General features: G+C 28.1%; 5 protein-coding genes across 5 annotated transcripts in view; 4 read left to right on the forward strand and 1 right to left on the reverse strand.

Annotated features, from left to right (window-relative positions):
• Window positions 1–614: 614 nt before the first annotated feature.
• Phum_PHUM000250 (translational activator GCN1, putative) lies at window positions 615–11446 on the reverse strand (the record flags this gene model as incomplete). Its single annotated transcript, XM_002422506.1, has 33 exons — window positions 615–683; window positions 820–1101; window positions 1193–1446; window positions 1515–1726; window positions 1815–2008; window positions 2105–2335; window positions 2412–2571; window positions 2657–2880; window positions 2968–3210; window positions 3280–3606; window positions 3694–3909; window positions 3989–4195; window positions 4276–4469; window positions 4554–4749; window positions 4835–5092; window positions 5186–5397; window positions 5472–5810; window positions 5885–6029; window positions 6106–6354; window positions 6433–6612; window positions 6686–7012; window positions 7086–7255; window positions 7328–8085; window positions 8171–8474; window positions 8559–8738; window positions 8844–9071; window positions 9159–9464; window positions 9548–9752; window positions 9835–10013; window positions 10111–10363; window positions 10455–10797; window positions 11049–11347; window positions 11432–11446. The coding sequence occupies 33 exons, from the start codon at window positions 11444–11446 to the stop codon at window positions 615–617; spliced, it is 7959 nt and encodes a 2652-aa protein (XP_002422551.1).
• A 604-nt stretch (window positions 11447–12050) lies between these two features.
• Phum_PHUM000260 (uncharacterized protein) lies at window positions 12051–14508 on the forward strand (the record flags this gene model as incomplete). Its single annotated transcript, XM_002422507.1, has 9 exons — window positions 12051–12269; window positions 12350–12529; window positions 12620–12823; window positions 12892–13043; window positions 13115–13394; window positions 13487–13651; window positions 13736–13988; window positions 14069–14287; window positions 14366–14508. The coding sequence occupies 9 exons, from the start codon at window positions 12051–12053 to the stop codon at window positions 14506–14508; spliced, it is 1815 nt and encodes a 604-aa protein (XP_002422552.1).
• Window positions 14509–15633: 1125 nt separating this feature from the next.
• On the forward strand, window positions 15634–17181 carry Phum_PHUM000270 (Phosphopantothenoylcysteine decarboxylase, putative; the record flags this gene model as incomplete). The annotated part of the gene is made up of 4 exons (XM_002422508.1): window positions 15634–15859; window positions 16043–16308; window positions 16417–16644; window positions 17095–17181. The coding sequence occupies 4 exons, from the start codon at window positions 15634–15636 to the stop codon at window positions 17179–17181; spliced, it is 807 nt and encodes a 268-aa protein (XP_002422553.1).
• A 202-nt stretch (window positions 17182–17383) lies between these two features.
• On the forward strand, window positions 17384–17717 carry Phum_PHUM000280 (uncharacterized protein; the record flags this gene model as incomplete). Its single annotated transcript, XM_002422509.1, has 2 exons — window positions 17384–17533; window positions 17634–17717. The coding sequence occupies 2 exons, from the start codon at window positions 17384–17386 to the stop codon at window positions 17715–17717; spliced, it is 234 nt and encodes a 77-aa protein (XP_002422554.1).
• Window positions 17718–24549: 6832 nt separating this feature from the next.
• Phum_PHUM000290 (Plasmolipin, putative) overlaps window positions 24550–26704 on the forward strand; it is a gene marked incomplete at both ends in the record, with an annotated part of 2517 nt that continues 362 nt past the window's right edge. Inside the window, 2 exons of the mRNA XM_002422510.1 lie at window positions 24550–24699; window positions 25905–26024. Of these exons, the coding sequence (XP_002422555.1) occupies window positions 24550–24699; window positions 25905–26024 (270 nt within the window). The remainder of the gene's footprint in view (window positions 24700–25904; window positions 26025–26704) is intronic.

A 26704-nucleotide genomic window follows, 5' to 3' on the forward strand; every position in this document is an offset into this window, starting at 1 on the left:
ATATATGATTTTCACTGATAAGTAATTATTTAAATAAATAAAGAAAAAAAACCGCCAAAAAATGATTATTTTCAGCCATTTTTTTTTCTCTCTCTCTCTTTCTAAAAAATTTTTAATAAGCGGACATAATAGTTTTAAATAATTATGTAATAATAATAATAATAATATGTTTTAAGAAGATTTTTTAGTTTTTAATTTTTTAATAAGTATTTAACTTCTTATCATACTGTTAAATCTTATCTTTCGATAATTAATTAATTAATAATAAACACATTTATAATTTTTTTAAATACGTTTTTTTTTTTTTTTTTTATCCTTTTCCTCTTTTTTTTTTTTTTTTACTAAACTTCCTTTTAAAGCATCTATTTTTTAAAAAAAAAAAAAAAAAAGTACAATTAAATAAATATTATAATAAAATTAATTATATCATCCCAAAATTTGATTTCTCATATGAAAAATTCACTAGAGTCCACACGATACACAAATTAACTAATTAACACCGTGAATTCGTTCGTTTGGGGATTTTTTTTTATAAAAAAAAAAAACTCATCCGTTATATTATTATTAATATTCTTCGAGAAATTATGTAATAAAAAATTTAAAAAAATAATTGATCAAGTGAGAAGAGTATCGTCCAAATCTTCTTCTTTTCCTTCTGGCAAAATTGCAACTTTTTTAAGTACCTTAAAAAAAAAAAACATGTGAAAAAACCAAACGTGAAACCTCTCCGCCCCCCCCCCCCCACCGGTGGTTGTTCGGAAAACAACCGCCATCTTTTAATGCAAACGAAAAAATTGATAAACGTGTAATTTTTTTTACCTTCGAAACGACATCGCTGAGTGATTCTTTGGCACCCAAATCCAACAGTGCTAAACATTCTTGCAGTCTTTCTTCTCCCGATCTCAATCCCAAAACTGCAACCAATGCCAATTCGCTGTTGGCTTTAACGTACCCATTTTTCTCTTTCGTTCCGTTCACCAACATCGGTATGACGATTTTTAAAAATTCTGGTACGAGTAAATTCGGCGGTACCGTCCGCGCTAAGAAATTACAAACTCGAGCTAGTAACTGTTTAACTTCGTTGCTGTTGTGATTCATTGTCTGTAACAAAAAAAAAATTTTATTCGATGGTAGTAGAGTGACGGGGGGGGGGGGGGGGGGAAATCCTCGCAGTTAAAACCAATATACTCACTCTGACAAATGGACCTAAAATTTGAGTCGGAAGTGGTTGCTGTGTCGACATTAAATATTGTAATAAATAACCGCAGGATCGAACTCCGTTCATGGCGATGGGTACTCGATCGGCTCCCAAGTGAACGAGTAAAACTTTACAAAGTTTATCTTTAGTCTCGTTCGTGTATATGACTTCCGGTGCTTCTTTTAACGCAACGTACAAGGCTGAACTTCTTCCGTGACGTAACATCCAGTCCAAAGAAGTATCGTCTTCTAAAAAAACCAAAACCAAAAACTTTACGTTATCCATAAATAAAATAAAATAAATATGTTTAACTTACGTAGCAAATGATCCGTTATTGTCGTGTTTAATAATTCCGGAGGAAGGTATTTGCAAAGGGCTCCCAAACAACCTGCAGCCGCGGATCTCGTCACATCTTCCGGATGATTTAAAAGACTCAACAAAGTGTTATAAACTTGTTTTCTTAACGGTAATGTCATTTTATCTCCAGCCGGAGTGATGACTCCTCTTAAAGCTTGTAACAATGTTTCCCTAAAAAAAAAAAAAAAAATTACTCGTTATTTTTCCTTCCTCCCCCCCCCTTCCCAAAAAAAGGAGAAAACAAGAACAATGTGCTTACCGTATCGAAGAATCATCCGAGCTTTTTATAGCCGAGTGTAATTCGCTAAATAATGGATCAGCTTTCGTGTGTATAAGAATTAAATGACCCAAAGCATGAGCTGCTTTCAATCGTACCTGTCTATTTGAATCGTTTAAAGCTTTCAAAAATGTCGTTTGAAGTTGAGGTAGAAATTGTTTTAACATTAATCCAACCTTTAAATAATAAAATACATTTTAATTTTTTTTAAAACGATACCTGAAAAAGGTTTTTGTCTACTAGAGTTAGAGCACTTGAGAGGACTAACTAACCTTTGCCAGGAGCAAAGCAAGAGTTTCTAAAACGGCTGCTTTTACATTCCAATTAAACCTATCACCTAGAATTCTAATCAATGGACCGGTGATATGAACAACCGAAGGTTGAAGTGCTTGAGCACTCGTCAATTTGATAACTTCTCCTAATCCCTGTGCTGCTTGTTCTTTAACTTCGGGAAGTCCGTTTAAGATGGCTTCACGAAATATTGGTAATATTGGAGTGATTCCCTTAAAAAAATTTAATTTAATTTAATTTAATTTAAAAAAAGAAGCAAGACGGATTATCTGCATTAGTAAATCTTACTTTCGGTAAACAAAATCCTGGCAAAAGATCTTGGCCTTTGAGATCGCTGACAGCGAATCTCACGGCTTGTCTAACATCGGCTACGTGAGCCATTTGTTGATTTGCATCTAACGTTCTGGTGACGGCACTCAATGCTTCCCAACTCATTTGCAAAACATCGCTGGAAAATAATGATAAAATGATTTTAAAAAAATATTGAAATTTTTAAAAAATGATTTTCAAAATTCAATTTTCGATTTTTTCACCTGTCTTCATCCGTGAACAAGTGAATAAGACCTCTGAAAAGCTGTGGCACGTAGCGAGAATAATCTGCTCTTGTACTTCCGCAAAAAGCGCAGAGGAGGGTAGCCGCTGAGAGTCGAAGTTGAACTTTATCGGATTTTGTGCTTTCCATTAGTTGATCCATAATTGTTCGAACTCCAACTTCATCGGTAACAGACAAAACGACCGCTTGACAATATTCCAATTCCTAAAAATAATTACATTTAATTACCATTTTTGCGTAGGGTTAGGTACGGTAAGTATGTAATAATTATGGCACACGGAAAAAGTTTACTTGAGCTTGTTGTGGTGTACCCTGAGCACTGGGCAAAGCTGTCAACAAAGCAGGAAGTATTTTTGGTAAATATTTGGTCAGAGCGTCACCCGCAACGGATGCTAATATGGATAGAGCTTTTGTGTTGACGGGTGGCGCAGTCAATTGTGGAACCAAATAAGGCAACACAACTCGAGATTTGATAGCCATAACTTGTCTGAGTCCATCCAACGTAGATTCAGCCAACACCGAATCTGAAGAATTCTAAAAATGAAACAAGATTAATTAAAAAATTAAAATACAATAAATTTTGTAATTGGTTGAAGTATTTACCAGTTGATGTAACATAGCCGGTAAAATATCATCCAAAGCTCGAACTCCGACGGTTGAATGTAAACTATCAAATGTTTTAGCTGCTGCTTGTCTCACTTCCGGAAGTGGATCGCACAATGCTTTACGAACTGTGGGTACCAATGAATTTACAAAAGTCAATACCATATCTCGACTAGTCGAAGCCATAATTTCACTTAAACCAATGCAAACACCCTGTCTTTGGTCAGGTTGTGAAGATTCTAAACCTTTTTCTAAAATTGGAATTATTTCGGGTAAAACTCTTTCTCCTAATTTTCTAACGAGATCTCCCAACGTTCTAGCAGCAACCTATTTTATTAAATAAAATAATTAATTTTATGATTGCAATGAATTAACCGATTAAAAAAAAAAAAATCAGTCGTTATAATTATTTACTTGTCTTTTATCGAGACTAGTAGATGCTAAACAACCCAAAAGAAGTCCGAATAAAGTTGGTAAAATTTCACGAAGCGTTCTTGGGGTATTAGTGACAACAACTTTCCACACGTGAAGAGCAGCTTGACGAACCATCAAAGCTACATCGGATCTGCCCATGTAAAGACCGGCAAGAACCCTGTTTCTTCTTTCTGCTCCTAGAGCGTCAATAATGGCCTAAAACCAAAATTCAAAAGTAAAATAAATTAGAGTTTATTAATATTTTTAAAATAGATAAATAAAAATTTTATTTAACCTTATGAGATTGTTCGGTTCCAAAATTATCATCTTCGTCGGCCGTTTCCGTGCTCATTTTTCCCGACACTCCAGAAATTAAATAAAGAAGGTCTCCTAAAAGTTGCACGGAAGAATAACGAATTCTCCAATTATCATCGAATAATCCGATTTCTAATTCGGGTAGTAACAACATAATAGCAGTGTCAGCGTATAAAGTTACGATCCTCTATTTAAAAAATTACAAGAACAAATTAATTAAATTTTTTAACCGAAAACTCTCAATTTATTTTTTTAAAAAAAAATCACCTGTCCTGCTTTGAGAGCCGTGTCTCGCACGTATTCGTTTTCGTCTGCTAGTGCTTTTAAAATAGGATTTATAATTTGACCTATGTAAGGTGTAAACTCATTTGTAAAAACGACAGGCATGTATATAAACATCATGATGTATCCGTCCTTCACGTGTGGTGCTATATCGGTCCTTTCTGCCGTAGCAATTATGTCTACAAAATAATTTGAATATTTAAAATCTATCGTTATTCACGGTAACTTATTCAAACCTTAAAAAACTTTTTTTAGAAATTTACCAGGCATTAGTTTGTGTAATTTTTCTACTCCCAACCCGCCGACGACTTCGCTGAGACCTTGAGCTGCACCGGATCTATCGACCGAACTAGATTCGGATGTCAACGTTTGCATTAACCAAGGTAGCAAATCTTCAAAACTAGCTTCTCCCATGCCTCGAACCATAGCACCTAAAGCTCGAGCGGAAACACTTCTAACCTGATAAATTTAAAATTGAAAAAATTAATCTTTTTTTTTTTTTTTTTACATCAACATTTATTTTAAGTTTTAAAAAGAGTACTACCTCTGGTACCGGATCCAATAATGATGTTTTAAGACCGGGAATGATGGCAGGCAAATACGGACTAAGATCTTTTTGATCGGTCAGAGAATACATATTTCCGATAATTTGAGCAGCCATTTTTCGCGTTTCCGTTGAACGATCAGTAAAAGCTCTTTGAACGACAGGCATGATTAACGCCAAAGAAGGAGCATCTATGAAGTGAACAAATTTAGTATCAAGTAACGTTTGTAAACTAGTAGCCGTTTTAGCAGACGGATCCTGAAGTGTAAAAAATTAAATTATGTGTAAATGAAAACTTTTAAATATAAATAATGTCAAATGTTTGTCAAACGTGATTTCGCACAACTTCACCTGCAAAGCTTCTAATAAAACTGGTACGATTGCTTGAATTTCGGGATTTCTAATAACGGATCCGATTACTTTGAGAGCTTGAGCACCCGCCTTTTGAACTTTCATGTGAGAATCACTGAGAACTTCAATCAGTTTGGGTACGATGCTAGGTAAACAAGAGGATAATTGTTTTGGCGCGCAATAAGCCATCGCTCCCAATAATTCAACAGAGCCTGAGTTTAAAAACAAAAAACTTTATATGTAATGAAAATTAATTTACTCGATAATAATATCATTCACTTTTTACCTGTCTTTGTACGCCAAGAATCTTCTTCTAAAGCAGCTAGTAAGGACGGTAAAACAAGTTTGACACCGTGCGCTGATAATTTACTCATAACAACTTTCGCCGTGTCGTCGGTTGCACTTCGAACAAATTGACTCGTATCTCCGAAACATAAAAGTAAATGAGGAAGAACGTGAACTATGTACGGTTCAAAGAGTCGACCCAACATGTTGCAAAGCATTTCGAAAGCAAATAAAGCTCCCTCTCTTTGACGATAATCACTCTTGTTTTGAATGGCAGCAGTTAGAGTATTCATTATATCTAACTGTTTTAAAGCTAATATTCCCATTCCCTTAACGAGTCCTTGAATGAAAAAAAAAATTGTGTATCAATTGTTAAATTTCAAATATTCATTTATGTAAATGATAATAACGTACCAGCCAAACCATAAGCTGCTCCTTTTCTTTGACCATAATTACCAGATCCTAACAACTGTTTCAAAAGCTTACGTGCCAATTCTGGAGCATCGTCTTTAATGGCTGGAACTAAGGGTGGTAAACAGTTGGCAACAGCTTCTTGAACCTAAATCAATTAAAAACAATCTTAAGTTGAAAAAAAAAAAATTATTTTAAATTTAATTTTAAAAAAAACTATTTACCTGCTGTGAAGGAGTTGAAAGTGCATCGACTAATCTTTCGACAATGGGTTTAATTTTTTGATCATCCGTGTCTAAATGTCGAGCTAAAGAACCCATTAAAATAATGACCGATTGCCTAACCGCATCGTAACTACTAGAATTCGGAGCTTTATCTAAAAATTCTTCGAATACAGGTAATAAACTGTTTATTGTATCCCGACCGTGAAGGTTCACCATAACTAACGCAGCAGATAAAAGATTTTTTCGAACCTAATTTTTAAAAAATACTCAAAATAAAACTTTTTTATTGTTTAAAAAAAAATAAATATTAATTAAAAATTTACAAACATCGGCATTTCTATCTCCCAAACCGACTGAAACAAAAAAAGACACAAGTTCAGGCACCATATCTAATTCGAGTAAAGGAGCAAGTTCTTCTAAAGCCAAGGCAACTCCACTCCTGGGTTCCCACGTATCGACCGGATGCTCTGTTATTCGACCTAAATGATTAACTTGCGGAGGCATCATCTAGAAAAATTAAAATTCATTGGAGTGTCTTTGGGTAAACTACCCTTCATCATTTGCTTTAGAAAAAACATACCACCAATTTTTCCATGAAAATATTTTTGAGATTGTCCAACGAGTTTTTCACCAACATCGGTTGATAGTTTAACTTGATTAATGATGCCAGTGCTTTAGCACCTGCTTGCCGGATCGCTGCAACAGGATGAGTTACATCTTTTAGCAATTCGTCGCACAGCAGTAGAGGATCAGCCTTTAATTTTGCAATTTCCCAAAGATTTTTAGCCAAAGCAGCGTTATCTTCGTTTACATCGTGACAAGCTACCCAAACTCTTCTTATGATGACTGTGTTTAATTCAAAGTTTTCTTTCGAACTTGGAAACGATTTATACATGGCAATTAAACCCTGAAAAAAAATAAATTTTTTTGGGTGGGCATCATTTAATTAAAAGTAAATTTAATTTAAAAAAAATATTCACTTTTAAACCGGCTTCTCGGACAATATTTGAAGGACTTTGAAGAGCCGAAAGTAAAGCTTCGATTTCACCATATTGTGCTCTGCAACAACCGTTAGCATCGCCACTAGCGGCAGAAGCAACTTCTAATAGTGTGTTACTAGCTAGTTGCTGTAGTCTTCCTCCGTGATTACCTAAAAGTCAAAAATACAATAATTTTTCCGAATTGAAACGATCAAAATTAAAATGCATCTAAAGTTACTCACTAATAAGCTCAATTAATAAAATAAGCATTTGCTGTCTCATTAATAATTTCGGATGCCATAAATCGTCATCAGATTTCCCTCTCATTTTCGCATGATCGGATATGATTTGTAAACCCGTTGTTAAAAATGTAACATCTTTTGTTTTTTCTAATAACGAATGTTTTAATACGGCAAAACAATAACAAAAACAAGGTGCACTTAATGTTTCCGGCGAAGTGTACAACGTAGGTATTCCATTAACAGTTCTTTTAATTGCTTCTCGCAAAGGCTCCTCTTGCCATGCGAGATCAAGATCACAAAGCGGTTTTAATACCCTTAATGTAACATTACCCACTAATTCACCAAAATATGATTGGTTTCCGGTAAAAACGCATTTACCGAGATCTAAATAAAGTTTCGACATGTACGGAGCAGATAAGGGAGAATTTAAATTACTTAATACAACCGGAAGTAAATCGTTAAAAAAAGTTGATAATTTTTTTGGACATCCGTTCGCGGCTGCCTTTATCATGGACACGCATACAAGTAAATTGCCATCTATTTCTTTTAGTTTACACCGAATCAAATTTTCCTTTTCCATTTGCACCCGAATAACTTCTTTTTGTTTCGGCGTGAGTTCCGGTTCCTTTAACTTTCCAGATTTTCTTTTTTTCTCTTCCAATTCTCTTCTCAATTGAAGCTCCTCCAACTGTTCTTTAAAAGAGTAAACTTTACTTTCTCTCTTCATGTTAGCCGTAAAGGATTGATCTTGATTTTGTCTAAAAGTATTTAAAATCTATGAGTCTGCGTCATTTTTTTTTTTTTTTCAAATAAAAATTTTATTAAGCAAGTTTTATTATTTACCCTGGTAAAACAGATTTATCATAGAGTTCTCCTTCCGGTGTCAAATAAGTAAAATATTCATCTTTGGAAACTTTAACTCCCGATATATTTTTCAATAATGATATTACGCGATTTACTATGGCCGACGTAAAAGTATCCGGTTGCAACTGAACAACGGTTTTTAAGGCACTTTCAATACTTTCACCCGGTTGGAAATCATCAATTAATATCTTAAGTAACTTACTTTTTTGTCGCGACAAAAATTTCGTACAATCAATATTTAAACGATTTAATATTTTTCGCCATAAGTTTTTAGAATGACTTCCTATCAAGAAAAAAAAAAAAAAAATTAAAAATTATAATAATAATAATGAAAAAAAATTTAATTCGTGAGAGAAAATAAACGTACTAAAAATAGGATGATGAGCGCAAATAATGGTAGCAAGAGCCAACTGATAACTATCTTCTTCCGTTAGATTTTTACCATCGCACATGGCAAAAAGTGCTTCCGCCAAAGAATTTGCTGTTATTTCTTTTTCGGGTACCGTGACATTGTCTTTTCCGGCAACTTCAGCCTTAACGATTGAACCTGAAACGACTGTTAAAAAAAAAAAAAATTCATTGGAAAACCTTTCGTTACAACACAAAATTTAAACGAAAAAAAAAAAAAAAATTTTTTTTATTTTTTTTTTACCGGCATCAAGAAACGATGGAAATTCTTTAATAAGTGACAAAGCTAATTTTGTACCACCTAAAACTGAAACAAGTCTTTTTACCACATTTCTACTAAATTCACGAACGGAATTATTAGAAACGGTCAAACAATAAATAATAGCCTTGTAAATAGGTTGTCCTTTCCCGTTTATCCGATCAACGTGATCCAAGAGAACGCGTTCACTTAAACGCACAACGTTCTGTAAACCTAAAATGAAAAAATAATAATAATAATAAAAAACCGTATAAAACACAACGAAATTTTAATTATTGAAAAATAATAATATTCCAATACCGCTATCGGTGGCATTGGCCAAAAATTTTTCGGAAACAAAATATTGTTTGTCCATATCAAGCACCAAATTCCATAAAATGTTTGAATGGCGTTCGGAGCATTCACCGATCGAAGTGAGACGCAAAAGTAAACACGCGGCGCTTAATGATTCTAACTGAGCAGTTTTCGGTCCGGCTCCACTTTTATCAAGAAAGCTAACTAAAATTCCAATTAAAGCACTAGCTTGTTTTAAATTACTCCCGTGAAAACATGAATTCATACAGTCTAGATAGGCTGTTTTTACTGCACTAGTCGAACTCTTTAAATCTACACAAAAAAAAAAAAAAAAAAAATATAATTTTAGGTAGAGTTTAATGTTTCGATTAAAGTTTTACAAAAGAAAAACTCACTTATTCCCTTTTCAAACCAAGTAATTAATTTTTGAGGTACTTCGACAAAGTTGGCTCCCCATTTTGATAACATTTCAAGAGCTTGTATCAAAGTTTTTTCATGCGCTTCAGTTTCGAGAACTTTAATAAAATGATCAGTTGCACTTACTGCTATTTTTTGATAACTATTACCAGTAACGTTACATTTACTTAAATTACCAGCACCCTTAAAAAAAAATATTTGTCATTAGGATAATCGATATTTATATTTCCGAAAAAAAAAAAAAAAAAATCATAATTATAAAAACCTGTAATAAACTAATTTTATGAGTGGAAACTGTTATCTTTCCATCAGATCCATGTAAAACAGCAAACAAATGATTCAGTAAAGATTGAATAGCTTCAGAATCTGAACATTGAGAAGCTAATTGTTGCAATGCTTCAGCTGCTTCGTCTCTAGATAAATCATCTTTCGAATGCAAGTTTGCTTAATTTAAAAAAAAAAACAAACAAATTATATGAAGTCAATGTTTTAAATGAATATAATATTTTATTGGAAAAGATTATGGTAAAAAAAAAATTACCAATCAGAAGTTTTCCAATTTCTAAAGCATATCTGCTAAGATCTAGAGAAAAACCTTTTAAAATTAAACCCACACTATCTAAAATAATTTCTGGAGACCTGAGAATAGCTTTTTGTAATGATGGTTGAATTGATGTTGAAAACTCTTCATGGGTTATCAATGATAATAATCCTTCACAAGATTTTAAAATGTATGATTCAGGTTTTTTTTTACTTTGCAATATAACCTTGATTAAAGTTTCAATTACGGCAGGCTAAAAAGCATATAAGAAATGATTTTAATGATGCAGGAAAATTAATAAATGTATACACTCATTGATTTGAATAATTTATTTTGTACTTTACCTTACATTTCATTATTAAATCATCTTGTTTTTTCGATTTAAGGTATTTTAAAAAATATGAACCAAATATAAGAGAATGTGGTGATGGGTCTAACTTTGTCAATCCTTCTGCATAAAGATCCCATAGAGAATTTGTTGAATCCCACATTGATTCCAATAGGTGATGTGATTTACTAATTAAAATTTTATTTTCTGCCGCACAAACATTTTGAACAAGTATTGCTTGACTTTCAATTAATTTTGGAAATTCATCCTTTAATGTAGCAGGTTCTTTCTTATTACTACTCTGTGCCAAAATAGTTGTCCATGATAATGCACATAATGCAGTTTGAGCAGTATTTTTACTATCAAAAAAAAAATAAAAATAACACTTAAATAATCTATTATAAGAGTACTGACATTAAAATAAGCAGAATAATAATGCACCATATTTATGAGTACCAAATTTGTTATGATACAATATGAAAAAAACGTAAAATAAATACTACAAATATCGAACGTGGAAATATTTCAAAAACAAAATTTTACAAAATAAGAATTGAATAAAAAATTTAATACTTATTATACTTAAAATAATATATAGCTATTTTTTTACCTGGCTACTATCAACTTGTTTGAAGTAGCATAATCAGAAACAGATGTGAGCAAATGTTTAAATGCCCAATCGTAATGGTGTACGGTGAGCTCTTTAATTAAATTTCGTATATAAAATTTGGAAGGCCCGTCTTGATACCTGGGTAATGTAAGTAATATAACTTTACATATTCCACGAACGATCGATTCAGTAACGTTGGGGTGTGACAAAACAGATATGACATTTTCAATAACTTGTTTTCTTTCGTTACGCTTTGAGGTTTGAATTCGAATTGGTAAATCTTTTAAGGCCTTAGCAAGCTAAAACAATTAAAAATATTTAACGATAAACAGTAATTCATGGTTTTCATTTACCGATCGGTTTACACGTGAGCCGATACCTACCTCACTATCAGCCATTTCTATATTATTTTGATTTCAAGTTATCAGGGCCTTAACCTTTGAAAAAGTAATATATTAAAAATGCTTTCGAAAGGCAATAATATTTATTTTCTCTATGCTTTAGAAAGAAATTTTTATTTGTTTTGATTTTGTTATGTGCTCTATTTATTAAATTTACTCTATGGTCGAAATCTAACAACTCTATTTGGGCTCTGATACTTTGTTTCGTTGGATTATTCGCTAAACCAATTATCAGTCTTAGTGCATTATTACCTTTTAACAATGAAATTATATCACACTATATAAATGTCAGAGAGGTTTGTTTTTAAAAAATCATTAATAATTTTTTTAACTTTAATTTTAGTTTAAACTGAATTGGGTCATGCTTTAAAACTAAAACAACTTTTCTTTTGGCCTTCAATATTCATATCAATAAATGATTAGTTTTAAAATAATAATAATAAATAAAAGCATATTATCTAAAAATTAAAAATAAACATTGTTTAAAAACAATTTCGAACTTTTTTTTTTTTCTGTAATGTAAAAAAAAATTATAAGTAATTCAAAGCACAAATAATTATCTTATTTTTATTTAGACCTAATGTAATACGAAAATAGAAATATGACGAAACTACACGATCCTAATCGGCCTCTTCACATTGTGCATTTTGAATCTCCATCACATACTGGTACACTTCTTTGTGGTCTTCAAGCTTTAAGATGTAAGGGTCTTCTAATTGATGTAACTTTAATTGCCGAAGGAGAATCATTTTCAGCTCACAAAGCAGTTTTAGCATCATGTAGTGATTATTTTAGGGCAATGTTTACCGATGCTATGAAGGTTATTTTTTGTACATTTTAATAAGTTTTTGAAAAATTCCACTGCCATAATTATATATTGTTGAATATGAATATTTTTAGGAATCTAGAGAAAGTGAAATAAAGTTAAATGGTGTGACTGCTGCTGGGATTAGATTATTATTAGACTATGCTTACACTTCTCGTCTTGCCTTAACTTTGGATAACATTCAAGATGTTTTATCTGCTGCTAGCCATGTTCAAGTTGTAGCATTAGTTGAAGCTTGTTCTAGTTATTTACAAGTAATTATAGTGATCTTTTTTTTTTTTTTTTTTTTTTTAATCTCGATATGCAATTTGCTAAAACCTGTTTAAAAAATTTTTAAATTTCAGACTCAACTTGATTTAGACAACTGCATTGACATAGCAACTCTAGCTGAAATTTATTCATTGCCTCAATTAAGAAAACAAGTTTATCGTTTTATGTGTGCTCATCTCAGTGAATTTTCTAGGTCATCAGATTTTCAAAGACTCTCACCTGCTCAATTAGAACATTTACTTGCCTGTGATTTTCCAGTTGATTGTTCAGAAACTGAGGTTAGTTTTTCAAAAAAAAAACTTTTGATGATAAATTTCATGTTATTTTTGTTTATTATTATTTTTAGGTTTTAAATATTGTCATACAATGGATTAAAAGGGGTGGTGAAAAATTTCAATCTGCGGCTCTTAAAATTCTTCGTAGGGTTCATTTTTCAGAAATTCCAGATCAAGAATTGGAGTCTTTATTATCAATCATTCAAGATTCTTACCTTACTAGGTATGGTTTTTTTTTACATTTTATCATGCACCCATTACAATAATAAAAATTGATTTCTTTTTTTTTTTAAGGTTAATTGCCATGGAAGCCTGTTTTCAAACAAAGCTAATCAAAAATCATTCTGATGTAATTCCTCCTCTTATTAATTCTAGAGGAATGGAATTGGCCGTTATAAAAGTGGGAGGGTTTGGTTTAGGTGGTATAACTAATGAAGTAACTTACTTTTTGGCCAGTTCAGGAAAATGGAGACACTTGACAAGCATTCCTCATGTGGAGCAGTGCAACTTTGGTACTGCTGTGCTAGATAATGAGCTTTACGTTGTTGGAGGTTGCTTCAATCAATCATTGCAGGTCTTGTTTTTAATAATTCTAGAATTACAAACAAAAAAAAAAAATTTAGTTAATCATGCAAAAAACTTAACGTGATTATAATTTGTTTTCAGGAAAACATTCATCCGTTCGGATTTCGTTACTGCCCGCAAGCCAATAAATGGAGTACAATGGCTCCGATGCAGAGGGAGAGATGTAGATTTTCTTTAAATGTAGTCGCTGGAAAACTTTATGCAGTTGGCGGAAGTAACGAATCCGAGGACGACGACGGTCAAGAGGTCAAAGAGAAAACTTTAACCAAATTTTTTTTTTTTTTTTTACTGTTGAAACAATAATTATTTTTTTTTTTTTTTTACCTTTAGGATATTTGTTTATGTGAATGCTACGATCCAATGACGGATAGCTGGGAAGCTGTCACGCCGGCAGTCGGAAATAGATCTCAACATGCGGGGGCTGCATGGCCTCCAAATTCTCCCAATTGTTTGTTTATATCCGGTGGATTGGATAGAGACATGGTTCTTTCATCCATGCAATGTTATGACAAAGTAAACGATAGATGGGAAAATAAAGCGCCCATGCTTTCTCCTCGAGCGGATCACGTTATGCTAACGTTAGGTAGAAAAGAAGTTTGGATAAAGAACCTAAAAAATAAAAGTCGTTGCGGTTATAAATTAAACATTTTTAATTTGTTGCAGACGATAAAGTTTATGTTTGTGGTGGATGGAGAGAAGATGAAGCTACAGGTGGTAGGCTACTCGTAGATACAATTGATGCATATCACGTGTCCGAAAATAGATGGGAAACGGTTACTGTCGTACCTGCTCCCAGATACCATGCTGGAATAGTATCCATTCATAAAAGAATATATTTTATCGGTGGCTTTCATAGTGACTCCCTGTTTGACAGAGCAACTGGTAAATATTATTTATATAAATTAAATTTTAATCTCGCATTTCAAAACATTTGATTTTCATTAAACGCGTTTGTTTCAGCATCCGTGGATTGTTATGATTTAGAAACAAATTCATGGAGCAGCGAAGAAAAATATCCGCAAGATGTATGGGAACATACATGCATTACTCTATATGTGCCAAGATGTCGAGATGACATGGAAGTTTTACCTCTGTCTAAATGATGACATTATTTTTATTTAAATTAAATTTTATGTGATTAAACATAAGGAAGAAAAGTGCACTTTTAAAAAAAAAAAAAATGTTTTATGTTTTCTTTGTTCTGTGTTATGGGTGTTTAGAAATAATAGTAATGTTAAATTTTATTTCAATTTTCTTAATAGTATTTTATTAATATTTATAAAATGATAAGCTATCGATATTTTTTTACTTTGTAAATTATTGTACATTAAATTTTTTTTAAACATAAGACAAGATAAAATTTAAAACATGATAACTTTAAAATAAAACCTACTCAAAATGTGATCTAAAATAAAACATTTTTAATTTTATTAACTTGTGAGAGAGAGAAAAAAGTATTTTAAAATAAATGTGATATGCATATATATATATATATATAAATATTTATAAATTCATCAATTAGGGATTATTATTACATAAGATATAATTTTTAAACTTGCCATTTAACTTGCCTTATTTGTTGTTTTCCTTTTTTTTTTTTTTTTTTTTTTTTTTTTTTAAATTGTTAATTTTATTGTTGGGTCTGAAAAATATTTGGTAGAGGTTGATAATTATAATGATAAAAAAAAACTATTTATTTCTAAATATTTAATCTGTATTATTTTATTTAAATAATAATAATAATAATAATAAATTAATATATTTAATATTATTTTATATTTGTATGATTACTTTACCTAATAATCTCAAATTCTTCCGGAAAAAAAGTAAAAAAAAATTTGAAAAAGAGTCACTTAAACATTATTGTTGAGAATTTTTAAATTCTTTTAACAGACTTTTTTTTTTTTTGCTCGAAATATATCGTCTGCTTTTGATAACACGTGATCTACATTCGTGTGGTTTTGGTTTTTACCTACATAGTACGTACTTAAATTTGTAAATAAATTTTATAAAATTTATTATATTTTACTACGATATTCAAATTTTTGCTTATTTGATTACCCGATCGGTAGATTTAAGTTAATAAAAAACTATTCATTATTATTATTTCATTTGAAGTAAAAAAAAAAAAAAAAAAAAAAAAAAAAAAAAAAGATATGCGATGTTATTTATAAAAAACGACTAATAATTAACTAACTATTTTATATAAGAATTTTTTAGTTGGAATTATGTCCTCGTATAAATTTGCACAAAAACCTTTCAATTTTGTACCACCTGACAAAGGAAGCTTCCCACTAGATCACGATGGAGTGTGCAAAGATTTAATGATGAAATACATGGATTGTTTAGCAGCGTATAAAAGAGAAAATTCAAAGTGTAGAGAAGAAATAAAAAATTACCTCGACTGTAGAATGAACAATGAATTGATGACGAGAGAATCTTGGAAAAACTTAGGTTTTCCTGAAATAGATAAAAATGAATAATTAAAAAAAAAACAAATGTTTATTATAAAACTGTGACACTAATTAAATATAGTTTTGATCCATTTACAGACAAAAAAAAGAATGTCTTCTATATCGTTAATTAATTGTAATGTTGTCAAAAGTGAAAAAAAGAACATATTGATCGGTTGTACAGGAAGTGTGGCAGCTTTAAAAATTCCCCTTTTAGTCAATAAATTATTGGAAATTAAAAAAGTTAACATCAAAATTGTCACCACTCGACATGCATTGCACTTTTTCAAAAAAAAAGATGTCGGAAATGTCGATGTTTTAACAGATGACAACGAATGGAAATCATGGAAAAATCGTGGTGATCCCGTATTGCACATAGAGCTAACAAAATGGGCTGATTTGTTTGTCATAGCTCCACTCGATGCAAACACATTGGGAAAATTAGCAAATGTATGTAATTTCATTTTAATAACTAATTCTTTAACAACCCTAAATCACATCACATGTCAACACATTATGTTAATTAAAAAAAAAAAACAATTTAATTCTTTATTCCAGGGTTTATGCGACAATCTTTTAACATGTGTAGCAAGAGCATGGAATATGAATAAGCCATTTTTATTTTGCCCAGCCATGAATACGAGAATGTACGAGCATCCCATAACTTCAAAACAAATATCGACATTAACTTCATGGGGATACATTGAAATCCCTGTCGTGTCTAAAATGTTAGTGTGTGGGGATAAAGGATTGGGAGCCATGGCTGAAGTTGATACAATCATACAAGTAATAATTAATTCATTATGCGAATAATAATAATAATTATATAATTTTAATAATGAAAAAATTTTTTTTTTTTTTCTTGTCTAAACTGTGTAGAATATGTTTGAATATAGTAATTATAATAATATCGATTAAATTTATTTCAAATTTAAAAAAAAAAAACCTTCATTAAAAATTTTATGTGATTTTTCATAAGAAAATAATAATAATAATAATGTCACACGTGTATAAAAAAAAAATCAAGTATTTAAAGAAAAAACCGTTGAAAAAAAAAAAAAAAAATTATAATAACCGTTAAGATTCAATTTCAAATTTTAAAAAAAAAAAAACAATTTAAAAAAAAAAAAAATGTAAAATAATAATAATAATACATTTGTTTAAAAAAAGAAAGAAAGGGACAATTTGTTAGGACATAAAAACTACTACTCGACGTAAACGTATAGGAGGACATAGTTGTTAGGCGGTGCTTTGAGTTTGTTCAGGATGCATTACGCAGTTAGTGTTGGTCTTACCGAAGATTGGATGCGTAACCAAAGTTAATAATTTGTTGTTGTTTGTTGTTTGTTATTATTATTATTATTATTTTTTTTTTGAAGTTTATTAATCGTGAATAATTGAATTTTTTTTTTTTCGTTTAAATTAAAATTTAATATGACAATTATTAATTAATTTAAAAAAAATAAATAAATAATAATAATAATAATATTATAAAAAAAACGGTTGTAAAGGAAAAAAAGTCATGATGACGGAAACTGCGATAACTGTTACTCCTAATGAAGGTGCGCCACACGTTAAAACCGATCCTGGACAAGGACAAGGTACCCTGGGTGGATTAAATATTAACCTGGATTATTTTAAAACCGTGCCTGGTATTATTAAATTAGTACAAGCAGTGAGTATATATTAATAATAATAATAATTAAATCTCTATTTTTAAATCATTATCGATGATAAGATTAATTTAAAATTTATTATTATATCGGTATCGAAAGAAAGCCATTTTTTTCTCGACAAAATCTGTTCTGTTGGCTTTAAATAAAAAATATACCTTAATTGTTAACGTTCTGTCGGATTGAATGGTACCCCTTAATTTAATTTATTGTTAATAAAATTTTTAGAAAAAAAAAAAAAAAAAACTCATTGACCCACAATAAGTTTTTTAAGAAACCAAATCTCTCTCTCTCTCTCCAAGTGAGTCAAGTTTTAAATTGTACCGCATTTAAAAAAATAAATTTTCTTTTTTTTTTTTTCTTCTTTTTTTTTCGAAAGTTAAAAATAATTAAAATTTTTTGTTTATTTAATATCGTAACGTTTTTTTGAAAATGGGAACGTGAATTTTATTACTTTGTCCACGCGCACACACATACACACAAAACACTCGCCAAAATAAATGACGAATAACAATTAGACGAATAAATTGCATTTCGACATATAGAAAACAACAAAAAAATTTGGCAAAAAATTATTTAAATCTTAACAAAACAAAAAAAAAAAAAAAAAAAATTCAATCAGTTTTGTTCTTTGCCAAAGTGCCAAAAAAATATAATTGTATTATTTTAAATATATATATATATATATTTGAAGACAAGTTAATTAAAAGTTGAGAAAATGCTTTTAAATAAATGAGAAAAATTCATTTTACGCAAATTCGAAATTTTTTTTTTTTTTCGTTTCGTTTCGTTTCAATGGCAACATGGCGGAGAAAATCTACAGAATTTATTTTTAAAAAAAAAATTTAATAATTTTTTTTCGTTACATAAGAAATTCTTATAGCCAACAGGTGGGTAGTAAACGTTTATATCGATATAAGTAGGTCAAATTTAATAAATTTTTTTTTTTTGGAAATTGTTGTCCAAACAAGATTTTACTGGAATGGAATTTTTTTTAAAAATAAAAATCCGTTACGAAGTTTAAAATAAAATTTTTTCGTAAAAAACAAAACAAAAAATTATTCATTTTAAAAAGAAAAAAAAAAATCATCATCATCGTGATGATGGTGATGGTACGTTTTAAGCCGATTACGTTTATAATGCCGTGGGATAAAAAACAATTCTATAGGTATTTAATAAATGACGTCATGAGAAAAAGGTCGTGGCAGAAGTCAAACGTTCTTTTCTTTTATTTTAAAAACGATGATATGCGCGATGATGTGAATAAAAGAAAAAAAATTCGTAAAAATTTAAAATTTTTCAATGTTCAAAATTGTTTTAAATAATAATAATAATAATAATCGTTTAACGTTGTGTAATAATGTGTTCATTTGAAAAATTCATTCATTCATTCATTCATTCACCGACAGGCTGGATAATTAACACATACAAAAACCTTTTAGGAAAAAAAAAAAAGAAAAAATATTCGCGACTTTTGTGAGTCATAACAAAATCACGTGTCCAAAAATAAAAAATTTAAAATCTGACGAAAACGTTAAATATGGCTACCGGTATAAAAAAAATAAATAAATAAATAAGTGCTTAATTAGCAAATACGCTATTTATTATTTTATTAATGTACCTCAATAAATAAATTATGTTAATTAATTTATTGTAAATTCGACAAAAAAAATAATCGATGTATTGTTCCAAAAATTTACCTGGGGGCTATTTCCCTTCCCCCTCCCCCCGTTTGTTTTTTTTAACTACCAAGTTTGTAGAGAGATATATTAATTACGTCATATAACAAAACAAACAAACAAATTTTATTATACCGTACAAAAACAAAAGAAAAACAACCGAAATTAATAAATTTCATTACCGAGAAAGAAACAAACTTTTTAAATTTATATAAATTTTTAAATTAAAATTTTCTAAATAATTTATTAGTAGGCCCCCCCCACCCCCCGACTAGTATTTATTTATTTTTACGACAGGATAATGTGTCGAGATTAATTCTAAATCCACGACGACGACAACAACAACAAAATAACAACCAAATAAATCTCAGTAAATTACATTATCTAGTTTAAAATTGAGAGAGAGAGAGAGAGAGAAAATCTTGGTTGTGCATCTATTAAATTACCTTATTTATAAAATTTAACTATGTGATAATAATGATGATGATGATGATGATGTTAATGATGATGTAATTCTTTTATTACGTCATGTAAAAACTTTAATTCATAAAGCAAAAAAATTATCATTGAAAAAGGTATTTAAACAAATGACGTCATTTTAGTAATTTCTCAAAAAAATTATTTTAAAATACGACATAAATTTTAAATATATATATATCATCAAATCAATCATATCGAAAATAAATATTATTATAATATGACGTCATAATTTTAAAAACATACAAACAACAAAAAAAAAAAAAAATTATTTGTGGGAAGAAAATAATAAGAAAAAACAACAACAACAACGACAAGGTCTTCGACGTAAAGAGAAATCGTTTGCCTTGAATACAAAAGTTTTCTTTTTTTTAATATTAAAACGAACATAATGCACAATTGCATACAACGACAAACGACAGGCAAACAAACAAACAAACAAACAATGGTATTTAACGAAAAAAAAAAAGGTTAAAAAAGGTATTATTAGAAAAATTTATATCCTTGAATGAAATCAAACCTTTTCTCTGTAATTGTCATAAACGTGGTTGTTGTTGTTGTTATTATTGTTCTTTTTTTACCAACAAACAAACATCTTTAAAAAAAAAAAGAAGAAAAAAAATTAATAAAAAAACATGACAGTATATTATACGCCTACTTTAAGACCTACTCTCTCTCTGTCTCTCTCTCTCTCTCTCTCTCATTTAATAATGAATCCTACGTCACAAAAATAAATTTTTTTTAAATTTCAATTTACCTACAAGAGTAAAATACAAGGTAAATAATGTTTGTCTTTGTCTTTTTGTTTGTCTGTCTTTCTTTTTCTCTTTAAATGGTATACTTAAAAAAAAAAAAAAATATTAACAAACGACAGGTACCACATAAAATCATTCATTCCTCTATATTTATGACGTCATCATAAGTTAAAATTATTTTAAAACGAATACCTCATCATCGTTTATTAATAATACTCGTAAATATATGTTATTTTCGAAATAATACATAAAATTTTGAAATGTAGAAAAAACTTAATTAATTAATAATTAATAATAATTATTATTATTATCATTGTGGGTGAATGAATTATTTTTTAATGACAATTTTTTTTTTTTTTTTTTAATAATAATTTCCTCTGATTATGATAATTAAAAAAAAAAAATTAAATTTTTAATATTTAGCAAAAGGAGAGACACACACATAAATGTCTTTTTTTTTTAAATTTAAATAATAATAAGTATAAATAATAATAATAATAATAATAATAATAATAATAATAATAAAAAAATAATAAGTTTTCAAAAGAAGAAAAAACGTGGGGGGAGGGGGAATCTTTTGGTAAATTAATAAAAAAAGAAAAAAAAACTTTTACTTTCTGCTAGACTATTATTATAGTTTTTTTTTTTTTTTTTTTGCATAGTCATCATAATAATAATAATCAAGGTAAGTGCTGCTTGCTACCATTGCCAAGGAAATTTTTTTTTTTTAAATTAAATTAAATTAAATTAAATTTTAAAATCGAATCGAATCGATCGATAATTAATCGATACAATTAAAATTATTTATTTACGTGGAAAAAATAAATAAATAAATAAATAAATAAACGATTGTACAACTTCAAATATTATTTATTCTATCTATGATTGTTGGGGAAAAAAATAACATTTTCTCTGACCTACTGTTAACCAAATAATAACAATAATGATAATAATAATAATAATAATAATAAATCAGTATATTATTTTTTTTTAATCGCGCCTTAAGGATTTTCCATACCAAATTTAAAAAAAAAAAAAAAAAAAAAACCTGACCAAAAATTTTACAATGCACTTTTTTATTTTTTTTTAATAAGTTATTAAACAACTTTGATAACTATTAATAATAATAATAATAATAATAATAATAATAATAATAATAATAATAATAAATAAGTGAAAAAGAGAGAGAAAGAAACGGAGAAGAATTTATAAAAAAATATTTTTAAAATCAGGTTTTTTACAATTTTAAAAAAAAACGAAACGAAATATTAACAAAATAAATAAATAAAAAATTATTATTATTATTATTTTTTGTTTTTATTTATTTATTTATTCTTTCTGCTTTTCATTTTATTTATATTAAAATTTAAAATTGTTTAAATATCTGACGAGTACTTCGTATTGTAAAAAGAAATTTTTTTTTCTTTGCAAATCACACAGAAACCCAACAATATTCATTATAATTAATAATAATAATAATAAATTTAATAGTGATTTAATATCGTGATGATGATAATGATAATAAAATTTTCATGTTATTATTATAAAAAAAAAAAATTGTCGTTGTGCACACGAGCGATTGTAAACATGGCGAAGGAGGAAGTTGTTTAAAATAACGGTTTGCTTATAAGGTACGAACTTGAATTTTTAATATTATTAATATAAAGTTTACTCAAAGTTTTTTTTTTTTTTTTTGTTATTTAATATATCGGACGATGAGTTCATTGACCTCTATAATACCTTTATACCTTCTATTATATAACAGGTTTTTTGCACGGGAAGCAAAATAACGAATTGATATATAGGATTTCCGATTCTTTTTGTTAATTTTTATCGCAAACTAAAAAACACAAACCTAAACGACCTAAATTATAATAATTTAATATTTTATTATTATTATTATTATTATTTTTTTTTTCTAAATACTTATTAAAGTCGTTATGTAAAGAAAAAATAAATAAATAAATAAATTCTCTCTATAAGAATTTTTTTATTTTAATTTTGTTTTTAACGAGTTTGTCGTCACGTGTAAAACTTTAGAATTAAATTTATTATTATTATTATTATTATTACGACGAATAATAATATTTTCTTTATTGATTTACGATTTGTGGGATGTTGAAAATAATAATAATAATAATACTAATAATAATAATAAATGTTAATTTCGATCAGGTTTTCATCCCATGATTGATAATTCCGTAAACATATTTTGAACGTGTGGAGAAAAAAAAAAACAAGAAAATCGCAAAAAAATTAATTTGAATTTTTTTTTGGGGGGGAGGGGAGGGGGAAATAAAATAAATAAATACGTGAATGAAATTTCATAGCAGAAATGAAATTTTTTTCAAACGTTTCCCATAAAAAAAAAAAAAAAAAAAAAAAAAAACAAAAAAAAAAAATTCGATCATGATGGATACCTGAATTTGGCAATTTTTTTTTTTTTTTTTTTTCAAAATATTTTTGAGTCGAATGGCCAGCAGACGAAAAAAATTAAAAAATTTTTTTTTTTATTTCGACATGATGTGAGGGGTAGCAAAAAAAAAAAACGCCCCCCCCCCAAAAAAAAAAAGAAAAAATGAAAAAAGAAAAAATTTAAATGAATGAGGGGGGCGATATTTTTTTTTTTTTTTTTTTTTAACCTAAAGCATCGACCCGTAATAATAATAATAATAATGATAATAAAATTTCTTATTTAAAAATTTACGTGCATGCATGCATGCATGAATGTACGTACGTACGTAACAACGGCACATTAATAATAATAATAATAATAATATTGCACTGACGGTTAAATAACGGGAAAAAAAAAATTTTCGCGTTGTCGGATGTATCCGGAAAATTAAATTTAAAAAAAAAAAAAAATTTATTTATTTATTTATTTTATTACAATTGTGTCAAAGTTATTTTTAAATAAGAAAAAAAGTAATAACGTTAATAATAATAATAATAATAATAATAATAATATTTTTAAAAAATTTTTATACAATTCATCATTTGTGAAAATTTATTTGTATGATGATCGTCAACGGAATTTGGGTCAACTCGTACGATTTTTTTTTTTTTCCTGTAAATTCGTAATGTACGACCGACCTCGAATTTTAAATTAATCATCATTATCACTGATTAGAGTTATATGACGTAATCATTTCTCAAATAAAAAAAAAAAAAAACTTTTGCCAACAAAACGATGTAGTTTGTTTTTTTTTTCTTGCATTCAACTTTACTTCGAAAAAAAAAAAAAATTCTTTCGAATAATTTTTTTTCCCCCATATTTTTCTAATCCCCCCCCCCCAAAAAAAATTATTTAGAATAGTGAAAAGGTCAATCAACTTTAAAATAATAATAATAATAATTATTATCAAATTCTCTTATTCGATATTCAATTTAAATTTAAATTTAAAAAAAGTGGCACATTTCGTATAGTTTACATGACAAAACAATAAGAAATAAACACCCACTTGTATTATTATTATTATTATTATTATTATTATTATTATTACCCTTGTCGTATTAAATTCGATTTCTTTTTTTCATCATCATCATCATCATCATCATATGTTTATTTGAGAAAATAAAAAGCAAAAAAAAAATGACGAAAAACATCATCAGCGTCTTGTTGTATATATACATTTTAAATGATCTTTTCATCAATGAAAAATTTTTATTTATTTATTTATTTATTTTATTTATGCAATTAAAAAGTTTTTTAAACGTTTATTTCTATTTAATAAATTAAAAATAAACCAAAATGTTTTCTTTAAAAAAAAAAAAAAGTAATATTTTTGTCGTTTTTTTCTCAAAAAAAAAAAAAAAATTTTTTTTATAACGGTCGAAATTTTTAAATTTTTTATTTAAAATTGAATTATTATTATTATTATTATTATTATTATTATTATTATTATTATTATTCAATTAGGTTTTCAAAATCTATTGATATCGATTACTTCATGTTTTTCACCGTAAGATAAACGACCCATTCATAAAATAATACCGATCGATACCATTTCATTTTAATAAATAAATAAATAATTCAGCAAGAAACCAATAATCAATCAATCAATCAATTTATTTATTTATTTTTTTTAGTTTTTTGGAATAATTTGCATGGCAGCAGCATCTCCGGCAAGATTATCAGCAACAAGTTGGTTTCTTTTCGTCGTAGTTTCCTGTTTCATATCGACTCTTATATGGATATTCGTTTATCTTTTATCTATTCGCGAAGCTCTTAAATTACCAATTAATTGGACATTGTCGGTAAGTTTAGTTACCCTAATCACGATCATAATCGTTATTATTATTATATTATTAATTTAAAAAAAAAATATTATTCACGGTCATTCCTTACTAAAAAAATTGGCTATTAATCAAAACTTATTTATTTATTTATTTATTTATTTTTTATGTATTTAAAGTCGAAAATCAAATCGAATTTGCTGAAAATTTCAATATAAATATTTATTCGATAATAAACATTTTCGATCCTCGTCGTCGTTAATTTTATTTTGTAAAACTCTTTAACAATAATGATAATAATAATAATAATAATAATAATGAGTAAAAACAAATAATAAAATTTTTTATTTTATGAATTACGGAAGCGTGTTAAATCAGGTTGTGAGACCAACGGATGAGGAGGTTTTTTTTTAAATTTTTGGGTGGATACCACCCAATTAGATATGCCTGAATTTTTTTTTTTTTTTTTTATAAATTCCCAACCATTAAATAACTAACTAAAAAAATCTCAAAAAAAGATTCAAATTTTTCTCCCGAAATTTCGCGTCCGTCACGATTTACAAAAATAAAAATTTATATAAATATTTTAAAAGTGTGATTTAAAACCGAACGAAAGAACGACGGAAGAATATAATTTACGATGAGCATAAACGAATCGAAAACAAATTTTTAGTTTTTTAGTTTTATGACATTTCAAACTTTGGCCCAATATTCTACATGAGAGACAGCAAAAGAGAAAATTGGCGTCACATCAAATCAATCAATAAATATCTCTCTATCTCTCTCTCTCTCTCTCTCTCTCTCTCTCTCTCTCTCTCTCTTTGGGGATATCGATTAACAAAAACCATACATATATTATGTTAAAATCGTGACGTCATTAATATTTACAAACTTTTCATCGCGATCGTTTTTTTTTAGTTATACGAAAAAACTCACAATTAAAATTACTTTATTATTAATTATCACTCATGCGTATAAATAATAATAATAATAATAATAATTAATAGCCGTGTTATTATTATTATTATTATTCACCCGTAATGTTTAACTTATTGTTAACAAATACGTAATCGAGAGAAATAAATGGTCGAATTAAAATTTCCGTTTGATGTCAAATAAAGACAAAATTATTATTATTATTATTATTATTATTATTATTATTATTATTATTATTATTATTATTATTATTATTATTATTATTTTTATAAATTTTTTTCTCGTTACAGGAACTTTTGAACACGATAATAAAAACTGTATTTTACGTAACAGCTTTTATATCTCAATTGTCTGCGTGGTCCCCCATACATCATTCGGCATGGCCGAGAGATTCTAATTTAACTGCGGGGGTAAGTAACGAAACGAAAGGAATAAATTTTCCCTACTTGTACGAAACAAATCAATCGCATTATTATTATTATTATCATTTACTCATTGTCAAAGCCAAAGAGTCTCTCGTTATAAAAAAAAAAAAAAAAAAAAATTGAAATTAAATTGGTTAATAAGATTGTTTACCAAATGAAAAGTTTCAAAAATTGTTTACATATTTTAAAAAACAGTCGTACCATATTTACGTTACGTTGGCACCCCTGATTTAAAAAAAAAACGATTTAAACACACACAACTTATTATAGTGATAAACTTCATTAAAGCTTTTTTTTTTATACGAAACAATTTTATACCTTTTTTTAACGAAGAAGAAAAGAAAAGAACAGCAGATGGTACTCGATCATCATTTTATTAATTTCATAACAAATCAAAATGCCTGAAGGTAAATGTAAATGCATCACAGGCACACAGGCACACACAACCGAGCCTCACCTATTTAAAAAAATTTTTTTTTTTTTTATCTTGTTGCATTCTTTACAACTTTTTAACTCTTAAAAAAAATCATTATTATCTATTTGTTATTGTGTCGTTTTGTAACATCCGGAAAAAAAAAAAACTTTCTTTTTATTCTCGAATTTTCTTTTTTTTTCGGAAATCTATGAGATTAAAGAATTATTAAAAGATTTACTAAATGATTTGT

Source organism: Pediculus humanus, genomic scaffold (assembly GCF_000006295.1).
Source record: "Pediculus humanus corporis 1103172107360 genomic scaffold, whole genome shotgun sequence".
NCBI lineage: Eukaryota > Metazoa > Arthropoda > Insecta > Psocodea > Pediculidae > Pediculus > Pediculus humanus.